Source organism: Candoia aspera, chromosome 2 (assembly GCF_035149785.1).
Source record: "Candoia aspera isolate rCanAsp1 chromosome 2, rCanAsp1.hap2, whole genome shotgun sequence".
Taxonomy (NCBI): domain Eukaryota; kingdom Metazoa; phylum Chordata; class Lepidosauria; order Squamata; family Boidae; genus Candoia; species Candoia aspera.
The window spans coordinates 75524163-75540908 of record NC_086154.1 but is presented as its reverse complement, the minus strand read 5'-3'; the positions used below and the strand labels follow the sequence as shown (position 1 = coordinate 75540908).

The 16746-nt window shown below is 39.3% G+C and overlaps 1 protein-coding gene across 1 annotated transcript; it reads left to right on the top strand.

Annotated features, from left to right (window-relative positions):
* The first annotated feature begins 9959 nt into the window (after positions 1–9959).
* WNT8A (Wnt family member 8A) lies at positions 9960–16497 on the top strand. The gene is made up of 6 exons (XM_063296464.1): positions 9960–10042; positions 10171–10204; positions 10599–10737; positions 12429–12554; positions 12859–13001; positions 15937–16497. The coding sequence occupies exons 1-6, from the start codon at positions 9963–9965 to the stop codon at positions 16495–16497; spliced, it is 1083 nt and encodes a 360-aa protein (XP_063152534.1). The 5' UTR covers positions 9960–9962.
* Positions 16498–16746: the final 249 nt, after the last annotated feature.

Below are 16746 nucleotides of genomic sequence, written 5' to 3'. Positions count from 1 at the left end.
GAGTGAGGTTCATCTTCACCTTTGGGGGCAGTTAGTTCCATAGTAGGGGGGGCCCCACAGGGAACGCCTGACATCAGGTCCAGTTCTGCCACACCTCCATGTAGGTGGGCCCGAGGAGGCAGGCCTTCTCTGCCATGGTGCCTGCCTTATGGAACATTCTTCCCCCTAAAGTGAGGTCAGCTCCATCCCTCCTTATTTTCCGGAAGTCCTGTAAGACCTTGCTCTGTCATTAGGCCTGGGCGCCTCAGGGGACTGGTGAGATCTTGAGGTGGCTCTGTTGCTGATTGAATTGTGTGTGTGTGTGAAACTTTTTTAATATGACTGTGTTTGACATGTTTATTATTTTATACTCTTTTGCTGTATGCCACCCAGAGTGTCCTAACAGTCAGAAATCACGCTGAGACGAGGAGTAGGTCTCTAATGTTTATTACTGCTACATAAAACAGAATCCTAACAAACTGAAGAAGTGTGGGAAAAACCCAGACAGATAAACCCCAAAAGTTAAGGCGGGTCTGATCTGTGTCTCTTTGAATGGCTGCTTAATTCCTCAGTACTATGCATGCATTTTCCACCCTGGATAGAGGCCCCCTCCTGCTCACCATCAGTACTCATGACACAGAGTCTCTTCTTGTGAGATGAGCGGCCATATAAATTTGATCAATCAATAAATAACTTGTTCAACAAAGCAATTTTATTGAATGCACATCCATTTGAAACCTCACTTTAGTTTTTAGGATAATTCAGTTTAAGATAAAATATATATAAAGGGAGAGAATAGAAGATTGTATGTAATGTTCAGTATTCACTGGGAAATTAGATATATAATATGTTTAACAGATTAACCAGGTCCAACTGTGCTTAGTTTTTTCAAGAACAACCAAGATCAGCTAGGAGTTACCACCTGCTACCTCGGTACGATGTTCACATCTTAACACACATTCCTTATGTGGGGGTTAAAATGGAGCTCCTGAGGGCTGGGTGGAATCTTTCTGTTGGTAGATTCCATTCTCATTCTTAGTAGACTTTATCAGATACAACGTATAAAATTGCTCAGTAAATTATAGAGAGAGCAGCCCATAATATGTAATATCATATCATTTTTACTGGGCAATGCCCAAAAGAGGGGAAACACATAATATATACATTCATGTTGAGACCTATAGGAATTTAAGGATGATTAGTCTCCCTAATGGGAGGATTGTGAAATTGTTCCTGAATATCAAAGATACCCTTCGTCAGAAACGCATCACTGCAAGGAGTTAATCCTGACAAAGAAACAGTTCAGGAAAATGAGTCATTCAAGAACTTTCCCCTCCTCCCTCCCCACAAGTTGTAGGTGTCTGTATACAAATAAAGGATATGGCATCGCACACAGGGAAGTACTTTGGCCTCCCATGGAGAGCAATGCAGATGAATACAATAAAAGTCTTCACGGAAGAAAGAAGGGGAGATCTTTCCTAATTACCCAGGTGTTGTGTGTGGAAGGGTATATTTGTGAAGCCACGTAAGATCTGATTCTCTTGGCAAGGAGGATATAAACCTCAGAAGGTATTGCTTGCTGTGTCTAAGCTTTAAATGTGCCTCTCTTCCTTTCCCATTTGCACAATGTGACTTGCTTGTATTCCATGTTGTCTTCCATTTTAGTGTATTTTTTTCCTAAGACAGCCCAAACAGAGGAACTCTTGTAACGACCATGTAACAATTCATTTTTGCCAACAATATTTCCCAAAATCCAGCTTTGATCAAGATTGTACTCTTTCCACCTAGTCCTGGGGTTACACTCCTTGAAATCAGTTTGAAGTTACTTACAAGTGTGGCTAGTGGGAAGTTCAGATCTCTGGAAGCCTGAAACAATCCCACCACTTTGTTTTAGTCACATAGTCCAAATCAATCTTTCTCCCTCTCTTATATCACATACACAGTTCATCTTCTGGATTTCTCCTTCCTTGTAGGGTCATTCTATTGGCCTCTTTAAATTGTTGTACTGTGCTCCACAGCACTTCCCACCTCTGTACTGGAATCCAGATGTTTTCTTTCTGCCAGGTCACATCTCTCCTAAGCACCCCCAACACAGTCCTGATTCTCTTCTCCTACTGAGCCCTTCATTCCCCCCACCCCATCCCCTAATACTAGGCATTGATTTCTTTACAATAACTGATCTTCAAAAATTTATACCAAGCTTCTGTTTGATGAAAATAAGCTAGTGTTCCTTGAATAGCTCCCATGTTACTACTAGTGTTTCATGATGAAGGAATATACATGTTTCTGGACCAAGGCTATGCAGCTCTTTGGATCTGATTCCAAAAACATGTGTTATCTTTTCCTGAAATCATATGGCTGCCATTTGTCACACAATCCCAGGAAAAAAATGTGGCTGTTTTTAAAGAGTTGCAGGCAGGTTACATTTGCATCGGTGGTGCTCTGAAGTACCTTTGCAGAATCAATTTCAAAACACTACAAGCTCCTATTATCTACATGTTTATATAAAAAAATAATTATACATTGGAAAGAAAAATTTGGAACTGCCCATTCAATATATTTAGAGTCAATGTCTTCAGGATGATTTTCCCAGTCACCCCAAGCTTGGTAACTGCTGTTCATATGTTCACAGGTGTGTGTAAACTGCCAGTGTGCAAAGAAACCTGTGGCATAATTTCCTTCTTGCATTCTTCTGAAAACCCTAATTAGGCCTTGGCAGGAAAAGCTGTTGCACAAGCCAATGATGAGAGCTGGCTTTAAGTTAGAATTACAAGAGTTATAAAATCAAACCTAGATACATGGGTTCCCCTCCCCCCCCCTGTACATTCAGTCACTGGACAAACTACAATTCACACAATCAGTCTTTCCCTTTGTTTTCTCTCCCTCTGTAGTCATGGCATCCCCCCCTAAAAAAAAAATCACTTAGCTACAGTGGAGGAAGGAAAATTAGTGACAGGAAGAAGAATTTTATACTAACAGAGCTGCAATGGAGAGAGGAAGGGAAAGTTAAGATAGTTTGAACGAACTACCTTCTGTTTGCATAACTCCTGAATAATTATCTTTAAAAAATATCTACCACTATTTATAAAAAGCATCAAGACCAGGAATATTTTTTTTAGCTATGAACAAAACATTGAATTCAAAAAGACAAAACCAGACAAAAAGAGCAAAACCATGGCCTACAGTGGTCAAGTTTCCATTTGAAAGGTACCTGCAATGAATAGGCTTTTTCTGTGTCTGTAAGAGACACCAGTGAGAAGGAGGCAGCCACACAAACCTTCCTTGAAGAGAGTTTCATGTATGGGGACTCAACCCAAAGGTCCGGCTCCTAATTTAGTTTCCTTGATAAAAGTCTTAACAGAAGGTCTACAGTGCTGGGAAGGTCTGATAGAAGAAGAGACATTCACAGAGACAATCAAGAACTTTAAGGGTAAGAATGAGTACTTTCTAGAACATTAAAAAATGGGCACTTTCAGTTACGTCTAGAAATGGATCTGTAAGTAGGAGAGGTAACATTTAACCAATGTCCTCCATTTTTCCCGCTGGTATTATTCAGAAATCCTGACAATAATTCCTTCATTTGCTTGTACCTACAGAAATCTTCTGAGCGCAGACCTAAAGGCTGCTAACAACAGGATACTGGTCCTTGGTGCAGATCAGACTCCTTTGTCAAGTGATAAAAAAAGCTGTGTTCTGAACCAAGAAACTTTTTAAGGGGCATATTGGTTCCCCTGTCATCTTAATTGTGGCTCTTTCTAAATGCCTACTTAACATGATAATTCATCTAACCCTTGTCCAATGCTGCCGCTGAGGATTATCTCTGCAAAGTTCATGCAGACACAGTATTCCATGTTAGCCATTGCAATGAAAATAGTCATCTTACAACCTGAATCTGTTGCCCCAAATTCAGTTCAGTAGATCTAATTAGGCTTCCTCAACCTACTGCCCTCCAAATACGTTGAGTTTACAGCTTCTTTGGTAGTGGTACCTGGGAATACACCACACATCTCAAAGGTTGGGGAAAGCTGAGCTAGCTCCCTAGTAAATAATTTTAAGACTGCAGGCGTGCAATGCCAGCCTGCATGCTTACTCAGAAGTTAATCTCACTGAGTCCAGTAGGACATACTTCCAGGTGTAATTGCAGATTCAGAGTCAAAAATCTTTCCCGAACAGCAATTTCCTCAGTGCTAGGAAAGCACCGTTGGTCATACTTCCTCCTGTTATGTCAAAGGCAGAGCAGCACTGTCAAACGCAGTGAACAAGCCATCCTTTCCACCCATGCTGCTAATCACTTCATCCCCTCAGGGCTGTGAACAGCCAGGACCGCAAGTCTTGAATCACCAGAAGAATCAGAGAAGTCTGGGGAATTCCACTGATTACAGGGAATAGCTGGGCAGGCAATATAACCATTTCTGATTAAATGCCAAATCTACTGAGATTTCTGCATAGCTAGTCTTCTCAAGGCATCTCCATCATAGTTCTTCTGTGCCCTGAGAATGTTTTGCGTAATAAACACCACGATACGTGAAAATAGATCAGTAGCTAATCAACAGTAAGATCTTTGCCCTTATTTTGACCCCTTTGTTAAAGAGGTTTCTTATTCAAGGAAATAGAGGTGGCTCCTCAGCTGTGGAACCACATGCATGTACACATGTATGTTTATTCCCATATCACCCTCTTGCCAGGACAACACAGAAAAATAATCACATGGCTCCTCTGAAGAGGTCCTCCTAGTGTCTTTATTAAGAAAGATTACGCTAGGAAAACAGAAAAAGTTGTAGCTGGTACTGAAAAGATTGTAACATTGCTAAGTACAGTTAATGGCATGGTTTAAATAAATAAATAAATAAGTCAGTATCTCTCTGGAAACAAATTACTTCTTTCAGGATCTGCACCTGTCCCAGGTAATTGCTGTGGGAAATGTCCACATACAGTAGCTGCAGCTGCTATTTGAAAAATAGAGCTTGGTATTTTTCTGTGGTGTAACTAATGGCCTGATGCATGCAAGGTGCCAGCTTATAATGTGTTTGGTATGGTTTGGTTTGGTTTGCCTTCCTGTGTTGTGTGAACCTAGTCATTATGGTTTATAAACCAATATTAGTGTGCTCTGTGAAACTAGCCAGTTGTTGTTTGTCCAACTAACTATATTAAATACATAGTGTGATGTATTGATCCAGTTCAGCAAAAGGTTGGTAGGAAGTCAACTGAAGAAAAATATTTAACAGAATATTTCAAAGTAAGTGTTTTTAAGATCAGACAACCCATATTGCACTAGTCTTCTCTAGTTTAGCACTCTTCAGATGAGTCTGGGATTAGGGTCATACTGTAAATCATAACCATTTGTATGAAAAAAAGAATTCAGACTCACAGTCTTCTTTCCAACAAAGACTTTATTATAAAGTAGAGTTGGATCATTTGTTGTCCGATCCTATCAGATACCTTTCCTTTCTGAAATGGCTTCCCAGAATGTTAATGATTAGAGTGTCTCAAGGCAAGTTTTTTTCCTCCCAGCAGGACTACACTCACTTTGTGAAAACTTCTGTGCTCATTACAAGGTATTTGGCATTCATTACATTCTCACTAACCTGCCATTTTAATCCTCTGATTGCAAATGTTTGTTTGCAGCTTTGTCAGACTGGCTCCAGGTTTCCCTTTCACATGATCTTGGATGATGATAAGTTTCTTCTATTGCTAATAAACTTGGAGTCAAGGAAGAATTGCCTTCCAGAAGGCAAGGAAGGACCCTTGGGCCTGCGTGACTTAGTCTTATGCTATGATATGAAATTAGTCTACTACATTAGTTAGATATAACTGTTTCCTGTCCAGGGCTGTATGTGGCCAATGAACAGCAAGCCAGAGGTTGTTCTCCAAATAGCGAGTAGGTTGAGAACAAAACTAAATTTGATTATATTCATGCTTAAATCAAACTAGAGATACGAATATTCCCCATGAATTAATCTTTTTCCTTTCTATCATATTAAAATATATAATTTGGTAGCAACTTTTGGAGGTCTTGAAAATTGTACCCAAGCATATACGTAGCCCTGGACTTCTAGTTGTGCATCCCTATGTTTTGTGGCTACCCTGGGTTTCTGGCAAGAGAATAAGCCACTGTATGCTCAGCTCCCTTATGTAAGAAATGGTAATGACTAAGGACTGATGTGCAATTTTTCTAGAAAGCCCTTTCCACAGCATACTGAAATCCTTATGCTGCGTCACGTTTATGCCACATTTTCTGTCAACAGAGTTCAGTGAGGTTACTTTGCAGTAAATTGTGTCAGAAAGTCTAAACTGTTAGACCTAGTCTTGGTGTTCAATTGCTAAACATCATTACCCCAAGTGCTGATCTTTGGGAAATGATTCTCAGCCACATTTTGTGATCTGTAAAGTGGGAATAACGGCAATGTGCTTCCCATATCCATTTATTTGTTTGTTTGTTTATTTATATTTCAAATTTAGTCACTGCCCATCTCACTCAAAGAGTGACTCTGGGCAGTTTACAGTAAAACTTCATGCCTGCTAGTTTGATGATGCAGCTCCAGGGCAAGGAATGAGGGTCTTTGCTTTCCCAGTCATTTTATGCATTCTTCACTTGTACCTGTATGGGGACAAGATCCTTGAATAGATAAGCAACATCACAGGTGTCCTTGATTCTTGTACTTCATCGTTTATAAAGGTGATTAAGTAAAATTAGTGCCATTTTTTAAAAAAAAATTAAGTGTGTTTCCATTGTTCCTAAAAAAAACAAGGGAGAGAGACTTTTGGTGGTAAGGAAAGGCTTGCAAACCACAACATATTGTATCTTTTCCCACAAATTTCCAGTATTTCTTTTTCAGATAAGATGTGTGGGTGTATCTACTTTCTGCAATAGGTGGCTTGTCTAGATCCATTTCAGTTTTGCTTTAGGCATGTTAATGTGTTGGAGTGTGTTATGTCATACCGATAAATAATCTTATCTATTCTGGGAGCTGGACATGAATAGTAAGTACAGTAGCTAGTGATTTGGCTAGATTTCTTTACCGCTTTTAATACACTTTCACTTTCCAAACTTGTCAGGAATGAATGGGTCAGCGTCAATGTACAATTATGCCTTCTAAAGCCTTTGAGGCTCTTTTGGAGGGGCTTTCTGCTGTCATATTGTGAATGAAGTAGGTAAACACTCTGCCATTGTGTCATGCCAAGCATCTGCACAGGGGGCCAAAAGGTCAAGATGGTGGGCACAATTGAAACCCTGTGCCTTTGTGCATATTAGGATGTCCCCAACCCTGTTGGCCTTTCGTAAGGTCGTGAAGACCTGGCTTTGTGCCCAGGCCTGGGGCCTCGAGCGTGTGGATAGTCCCACCTCTTGGCTGTATTAACATCCATACATTGCTTACTTAGCAGCCATGTATATTTATCTTGTATTTATCTTATGTTTTAATTGTTTTAATTGTAATCATTTTAACTGTTTTGTAGTTTTATTGTTGTAAGCCACCCAGAGTCACTTGCTGAGATGGGCGGCTATAGAAATCGAATGAATAAATACATACATACATACATACATACATACTTGACCATAGTACCATTCTGGAGCACATGGCTAGAATGGCAGTTTGAAGAATAGAATCATAGTTTCACCCAGTGATTTCAGATAGAGGTTCTCAAAAATTCCTTCAGTGCCCATTCAATGGTTTATGGATTCCAGGATTCAATTTTATATCCCATGTTATTTAACATAAACATGATATTGTTGGAAGAAGATAGTTTGGAGTTTTGGAGTTTGGTGCCATCAGTATGCAGATGACTCCTGGCTTCTTCTCTCTTTCCCATCACATCAAGGAATGTATTCAAACTCTAAATCAGATATCTGATGTTGATAATTAATTGGATGACACCAAACACAACCATATCAAATGCTTCATTCAGAGAAGTTATAAGTGTTCCTCATAAGTTGAAAAGTGGATCAGGGAATAAGGATTCAGTTTATCTAACTAATGAACTAATTAATTATAATGGACTGGGCTAAATTTTCCATGAGGACACACATTTTCAGCTTTCCTAGATTTAGCTCTTAAACTGTAGTCAGGAGTTCATTTCCTCAGCTAAGTCCCATGTATTCAATGCATCAAATCCTGGAAATATCAGATCTTTATAACACATGCCTTGATGATGTTCTTTGGACCAGTCTTCAAAGGGCTTCATTTAAAATGCATTGAGAAGTTTCATCAAGTCCAAAACCCTACTGGCCATGGCTAGTTGTAGTGAGCACTTTATTTTCTTTGATACTCACAGACTAGTAGACATGTCTCTGGGTACAGTTAAAATGCTGGTCTTGATTTGTAAAACTGTATACAGTTGAGATACAAACTCCCTGAATGTTTACTTTGTCTACATGAAACTTACCACCCTGATTTTAAGATACCTGAAGAGCCCCTTCTGTTCTCCCAAAAGCACATTTGTTTGGAGAATCAGGAATTAGATAGGTAAGAACAGGAAATATTGTCTATTATCAATAAATCAAAAATGAATCAGAAAGGGGAACTTAACGGGAAAAACAATCTTAAGAATTAGGGGTGAAATTTGTTGCGGTCATATTGGGATAAATCAATAGCAAACTAACAAATCAAACATTGAGGTACCCAGTCAAAAAGGGGGCTTTATCTTGCAAAATGCTCACCCAGAAAAGTAAATTATTTCTAATTTTCATGTAAATAGGCCTTGCAAAATACTAATGCTGCACCTCTATGACCATTTACTTGGGAATAAATGTAAAACCCTGTGAACTTAGGGATACTTAATGTTTAAGTAAATTTGTAAGCCCAGAGAGAGAATTTTTGACAATTACTTAATCACACTAAGAACCCAGCTTGCTTTTTATGTGCTGGAGAAAGTCCATGGACACTGTTATAGATAGTCCTTCTGCCTGAATTTTTTGTAAGCCAGTTTAACTTATGATTTATAAGCGTGGGTCTCTGTCCTGCCCACCAGAACAGCATACAGTAGTTCAAGTTAATGAATGGAGCTACTTTTGTGCAATGATGACAACTATCCACTTTTCCTGGCTTCTGTCTCTTAATCTGTTGCATGATGAAAGTAAAATTAGAGTAATAATGCTGATGCTTTTAAATACTTTTAGAATATTTTAAAGTATGTCCATCCCCAGTGTAGTGTCCTGCAGGTTTAATAAATGTTATCTTGTATAGTTTCAGCCAACATGGTTATGCTGATTAGGAACTAAAGTCCAACATCTCTGGGAGGGCACCAGATTAAGGAAAGCTATTGCACTTCACAAATGCTGCTGCCCTCACCTTCCAGTGTAGCTGAAATCTTAGCTCTGTCCTCGAAGAAATCCACTCTGGGTTTGTTCCGCCATGAGCACTGGGATTTCATTGGAAGGAGCAATTTAATCATCAAAGATAATTAGCCTTTCCCCAAATGATCCCTGATCTCTGGGGAGTGACAGAAGACCAGAAGAAGGAAAGGTGTTGTTTGTTTGTTTTTCAAAGGAGAAAGAAAGGACACCTCTCTTAAAGTCGAGCTGCTTTAAGAGCATTAAAAAGTTCTCTATTGTTAGGCAAGTTTCTGAGAATGGATAGCAAAGGACCCCCCACCCCCCGCCTTTTGAAGTGCAGCATCATCAGGCAGCTCCTTCTGCTATCTTGTCATTGGGTAGCAAATGAATGGGGGGCGGGGGGCAGTTGGCCCTTTAGGCATCCACCTTATAAATAAGAAAGATTGAGGCTGCTGTAACTTCCCTTCCTGCATCTGATGAAGTGGGCTGGTTGGTCTATGAGAGCTTTTTATTCTATTATTAGGCTTTTAAGTAATTAAAGTACCTTTGTGTTTTTTTGCACCCTCATTGTATTGGGTTGGGGGTTTTGTGGTTTTTTTGGTATAATAAAAGGAGGAGTGGAGTCTAGCTCTTTCTCTTATCTAGCAAATCCTTTGAGGGGGTGTGAGGTGAGGACAATTTAGAAGGTCAGCTAGTAGAATAGAGATTCACCATGAGAAGAGGGACCTCCGTCATCCTTGCCACTCTGGGGCTATACAGCGCTATTGCCATTTTCAACACATCATCAGCATGGTAGGCATTCAAGGCTCACTGGCACTTAGGGTTCTTCTTGGTGTGGGTGTGAATGCTTGGTTTTAAGGGACAGTCTTAAAATGCTGTTTAGAAAAGTTTTTCATAACTTTTTTTTTCTTTTTCTACAGGTCAGTGAACAACTTTCTGATGACAGGGCCCAAGGTAGTTATTTCCCCCACCCAAATATTTTAAACTTAAATAATTTATGACAGTTTAATAAGTAACATATTATTTGTTTATGATAAGTAACCTTTATTAATATTCTCTGTAAGTTGAGTCAAGGCAACTGGATTTCTTTCTTTTTGGTAGAAACGTTTCGCTGCTTGTCCAAGTAGCTTCTTTTCTACCAAAATGAAAGAAATCCAGTTGCCATGACTCAGCCTACAGACAATTCCACCTGGATGACTGAGAATCTTCATCAACATATCAACCTTCATTAATATTGTGACTTTCTGTGCAGAATACAGAGAAACTGGATGTAAATGGCTGTTTCAAAGTTGTTTTGGTGGGGTTGAGAAACATTGAAAAAATAATATATGTATTTGGTCTATGAAAGGCATATTTGACGTATTCTACAAGTGTGTCTGCTGGTGCCCACAGTGGAATTGAGGAATGTAAGCATCAGTTTATCTGGGAACGCTGGAATTGTCCGGAGACTGCACTTCAGCTCTCTACTCACAACAGACTTAGAAGTGGTAAGTGGATTTTAACACATCCCTTCCTTTTGATAGGTCCACTTGAGTTGTGGTGCTTAGCAGTTTACAATGAGAAAGTGTGCAAAGGTTACATGCAATTGATAGCTAGAGCATAGCTTGCATCAAGGATTTATCAAATTTTTATTTTCCTGTGGCAGGACTTGATCCTGGTATATGTGAAGGAATAGGAAAATGTTCTTGAACAGTTCAGAGTACATTTCTATTTTACTTTGCTGTTATTATTTATCATATGTATATCTGCCCTTTTTCTAATGGTGGCATAGAAAATTCTTTCTGACCTGTAATCCCAGTCCTTACAACATATCTAAGAGATAGATTGTGCTCAAAGTAAGTAACTGATCAAAGTCACCCGCTGTGCTTTATAGTATTTGAACCAGGATCTCCCCAGGATCAGTCTAATAATATTCAACCCCTATTGAATACATACACTGAGTTGGTACCTCAAGAAAAATTTTTTCTAGGCAGGGTTGAATTCTGTCTTTTTCTCCTAGAAATCAGCTGCTATGGTCATCCCTATTAGGACAATGGCTTTATTAGATCAGATCAGATCACAAATAGTGTGCAAGCTTTTGAGTCTCTTATTCTGCCTAAGGTCAGAGAGGTGAGCTAACGTAGTGTATGGATTTTTTTTTCTTATGGTCAGGACTATTATATTTTAACCCAAGCAGTAATTATTTATTTTAAAAATACTTGTTGATTTTTGTTTTTTGAAAAACATTTTAAAAAGTGCCATTCAGAATTCAAACTGAAAGCTGAACAATGATGGCCATAAATAAATATGGAACTTAGATCACAATCCTATGTACCTCTCTTGAGAAGGGGATGACAACATTATTGGATTTGGCACTAAGGCAAGAGAGTACACTTGTTATCAGCCATATATCTAGGTTGGGGATATTTATGTATTTATGTTTATCTTTTAAATTAAGTTTTGGGTGGAAAATAAAAACGGATCTGTTGCTAATGACTAAGCAGCATATATCAGTACGCCTGATTTAGAAACAGACTTAGAGATCAGGAGAAATGTAGATGGACTCACCAAACAATCCTCACTGCTTTAAATTAGCTCAAGGATGAACAGACATCTTACAAATGAAAAAAACCCACTTTCATTCAATGGTGTATTTAGATATCAGATCAGGATGTTTTCACCAAGAATGCTGTCTGATTTGTCTGTGAAATGATAAATATCTAGAAAAATTCAAAACCTTGAAACTGAACTAAAAGCAATGACTAGAAAGCAAAACATATTTTATAGTAGAACTGCATTGATTACATCCCCAAACTTAGTATTTATTTTCTCTCCCTCCAATTTCTTACCATTTCTTACCATGCTATGCAAATGTGCAAAAAGGGGATAAAAAAAAAACCTTTCCCATTGTAATTCCTCTCTCTCCTTTGATACATTTCCTAATCCAGAATCCCAGTAGTGAGATGTGGGGATGGGAGGAGATATAAATTGTTTAAATAAATCAGTAACACCTTTGCAGAGCTTGGGAATGAATTGTCTTATACAAATTCATTGCTCTGGTGGCCCTGAGATGAGGTAGTTTGATGGGAAGGAAGTATGGAGATTTCTTTTGTTTTTATTTTGGCCAGGAGAAGGGAAGATTAAGCTATAAGGAGGTCGGGGTTTGCTCCTGATACTGACAGCTCTTCCTTCCTTCTAGCTACCAGGGAGACATCATTTGTTCATGCCATCAGCTCAGCTGGAGTAATGTACACCCTAACCCGGAACTGTAGCATGGGAGACTTTGAGAACTGTGGCTGTGATAATTCAAGAAACGGACGTGTAGGTGAGCCTGGGTGTTTCTGAAAAAGACTGAAGAAAGACTGGCATTGTTCTCCCTGGTTAAGCTGGTCTTCGTACTTGGAAGAGTAGAACTGCATGGTCCATGTTTTGTACTCTTTATTTCTGGATGCAAGTTAGGCTAAGGTATTCCCCCAGCACTCCCCCAGCACTCCCATTAGTACATGCATGTACTAATCCCAAACTGTGCTCATCTTCCCTGTATTTTTTTGGTGAGTTTCCTAAAATCCACCTCTGTTCTATGATTCAACCCACAGGTATTTGGAAATAATACATTTTTTCCCCCTCAGGTGGAAAAGGATGGATTTGGGGAGGATGTAGTGACAACGTGGAATTTGGTGAAAGGATTTCCAAACACTTTGTGGATGCTTTGGAGACAGCACAAGATGCCAGAGCTTTAATGAATTTGCATAATAATGAGGCAGGGAGACTGGTAAGTCTTACTCCGAAAAATATTTCTTTTGGAATTGGGGTATGTGCAAACAAATGTTACAGAACTGTGCCTTCAGGCTGTGTTTTCCTAATTTGACTATCTCCCTGATTTCATGAGCTTCAGTGTATTAGTAAGGAATTAGTAAGCACAACTTGAATAACTGCAGTTACCTTATCTGGCCCTACAGGGAACTTCATGATTCAATAAACTCCTACTTTTTTTTCAGAAATGGAAAATTTAGTCATTGTCAGTAGGACAATAGTTCATACATTGCTTTAAAACCAGTGATCACATTGTTTGATTTTTTAAAATGTATTATTGTCCATTTTGATTTGATAAATGTAAACTTTGCTCTCATTTAGCCATGGGAAAAATGTGGAAAATGTGTTCATTATACCAGATATATATACAGTATAACCAAAAGCAAATTGATCTGTTTTTCAAGTTCCAATACAGTGAGAGATCTGGACAAGTTCCATCATATCTGCTGTTGACTCTCTTTCCTAAAAAGAATTTAGAAGATTGTGTGTCAGGCATATTCACAATGTGTGAACCAAGCCATGGTGGCCTGGTTTGCAAAGAATCCTTATCCATGATAGCTTGTATTCACATATGTAGCTAAACAAAGGCAAACAAACTGATTTTGGCTTAAAGTTATTTTAGCAAATGATGCATTACTGTTTATTCATAATATGTTAAACAACTGGCTGTATACATTAATATTAAAAATATTGAGCACATTTTTCTGCAGCATGTGATGAACATGGATCTAATTTTCCCAATCTGCTGTCCTCCATATGTGATATCCATGCTACTTAGGGATAACAGTAACTAGAATCCAACTTATGTAGAGGACAATAGACTGAAGGAGCCTTCTAAGATATGGACAGTAACTATATTCTATACGTACCAAGCCAATATGTTTGCCAGTTTGGGATTACTTCAACCTGAAATTATAATATCTTGGTGTAAGCCTTTTTTTCACTGCCCAACCAGAAATTCTTTGCATATTTACATAGAGGTAAATCCAACTGAACACAGAAGAACTTATTTTTAATTACATATGTTGCTTGCTGCCATTAGTAACAAGTTCACACAGCATGGGAATGTAGCTGTGGGGAGGTTTGGGTTGGGTGGGAGGGTGTAGTGGTGAAGCTAAATGATGGCCTGATGCTCCAGCCAGTGCAGAGCAGTATTTAGAGTAACAGCAGGTTGATCTAAGTTCACATCTTTACTTAACCATGAATCCCTCTCTCTGCCCAAATTATTCCTATTATCACTCTTAGAAAGTTGGGAGAAATCATGTACAAGTTGGTTTCTACAAGCATTGTGGATTCACTAGGAAGCCCCCCCTTTTGTAGAAAACAGGGCTGTCCTAGGATCCATCCACTAGATTAGATTCAAACTGGACAATTACATATATAGCACTCTCTGCATAGCTGCACCCAAGGTGGTCCAGAGCTACTATTGAAAGGACATGCATCCATATACATCTACCTGGGCATTAAGATTAGTCTTCTTGGTGTTGGCCTTGTTCTGAAATAATTTATTTTCTTTAGCATGTGCTTTTGTGCTGTTTATAGCTGCTTTTACTGATTACGACAATCAAGGCTCTGAATGTTTGAAATGTTTTTGAAAGTATGATTTTGTGATTACTTCTACTGATTTTGTATGGTTTTGATGTTTCAATAGTATTATAAATGAGTGATAAATCATAATAAATGTACATTAAAATCCCAACTTTCTGGAAGAAAGTTGGGGAAAAAATCATTCTTCCAGTTTTGCTTCTTTTAGTCCTATAAACAACACAAACCAACCAGTGCTGAACAGGAAGTTGTACACATTTTGAAAAATGATCCAGAGGATGTGGTGCAGACCTGATGCAAGCTTAGTACCACTCCACTCCACTTAAAAATTTACTTAAAAATAACTTTTGCTCAGGCTTCTATATGAATGTGGAAAAAAGGGATCCCTGCCTTAAGATTCATTTTAATGGATTCCTTAACGAGGCAACATCCTCTCCCCTCCAGCTTGCACAGAAGCCCAAGAAAAGTCAGGCACCTCTGACAACAAGCTGACAGGTGCTGTGCTTATTCAAGGTCTTTTCCTGAAGTGCTTCTCCTGAATCGTTTTGACAGCAGGCCCAGCCCTCCTGAGCAGGGGCCCGGAGGTAGACCCGCACATTCAGATGTTCTAGGACCCAACTGGTTCATGGGCATAAAAAGTCCAGCCTGGGGGCTATGTGTAGTCGGCCTGTCTCCTTTCTGATTCCTAGAATGGGAAGAACTAAAAAAAAAATGGGACATTTCTTTTTTGTAATTTTTAGAATGGGGGCAGGGGGAGAGAGTAGGGAAACTATAGGTATTTTTAGCCTTGCAGATGCTTTAAGGCACCAATTTTCCCCTTTAAAGCTCCTGACGCCCTCTCTCAAAATGGCATTGCCCCAAACCACCCTTGGAGTGCAGACCATACAGTGCTGTGAGTCTCAGCCTGACAGAAGTTGCAGGCCACTGCAGTAGTCAAACCAGATATGTTGCTCGAACAGGAAGCGGTAAATTGATACCTTCCACCAACTCCAAGTAGCCAACAATCATGAAGATTTGTAGTTAGGAGAGTTGGAGTCCAAAATGTCTGGAAGGCATCAAGTAGTAGATGCTTGTGCTCAATGGTAACTATTTCAAACCTTTTGAATCTTTAACTAATAGATTAGATTTTTAAATTAAGTCAGTCTTTTCCAATCTGGTGTCCTTCAGATGTATTAGGAAGAAACTGCCAGTCATTATGTCCTCCACTGACTATGCATACTCTCAACACTGCCTAGTTTGAGAAGGCCAAGTTAAGAATCCCTTCTCACCAGTTTCTTGTGGTATTTACAGAATTGTTCCATGCTCTTATTTCCTAGCAGTCCTAACTGTTGTTCCATCTCTCATGTAAGGCTGTAAAAGCAACCATGAAACGGGCCTGCAAGTGCCATGGAGTATCGGGGAGCTGCAGCATCCAAACCTGCTGGCTCCAGCTTGCAGACTTTCGAGATGTTGGAAATTACCTGAAGAACAAATATAACCAGGCTCAGAAGCTGGAGATGGACAAGAGGAAAATGAGAGCTGGCAACAGCGCAGAGAGTCGTGGAGGGTCGTCTGGGCCCTTCAACACTTTGCAAGCTGCTGATCTTGTGTTCTTGGAGGACTCTCCAGATTATTGCATCAAAAACACCAGCTTGGGCCTCTATGGTACTGAGGGACGAGAGTGTCTTCAAAGTGGCAAGAATCTGACCCAGTGGGAGAAGCAGAGTTGTAAGAGGCTCTGTGTAGAATGTGGTCTCAAAATGGAGGAGAAACGGACTGAAATTGTCACTAGCTGCAATTGCAAGTTTCATTGGTGTTGCACAGTGAAATGTCAACAGTGCAAACAAGTGATAACCAAGCATTATTGTTCCACACTAGCGCGCTCTCTTTCTAATAACTCTCGGCGGCGGAACAAGGGACATGGGAGATAAATAAATCATTCTCTAAACTCTCCCTATGGCTAACTCCTTGTTGACGAGTAGGATCCAGAAAAGTGATCTTTGGATCATAATTGTCCTGGACTTTCATTTTTACACTGGACAAAGCTTCAGTTTTAACATTATACTGAACTAAATTTGTATTAGGTCTGAGTATTACCACTGCATAAACCCATCACTTTTATAAGCCTACCTCTATTCTAGAAGCCTGGTTCGCTATAGTCTACGAGTTAGGCAAATGTT

Bases quoted from the DNA above. Each gene is read 5' to 3' on its own strand.
- WNT8A (XM_063296464.1), top strand. From the start codon at position 9,963: ATGAGAAGAGGGACCTCCGTCATCCTTGCCACTCTGGGGCTATACAGC. The intron at 10,205-10,598 runs GTAGTTATTTCC...GGTCTATGAAAG, and splicing joins TTCTGATGACAGGGCCCAAG to GCATATTTGACGTATTCTAC. The intron at 10,738-12,428 runs GTAAGTGGATTT...CCTTCCTTCTAG, and splicing joins TCACAACAGACTTAGAAGTG to CTACCAGGGAGACATCATTT.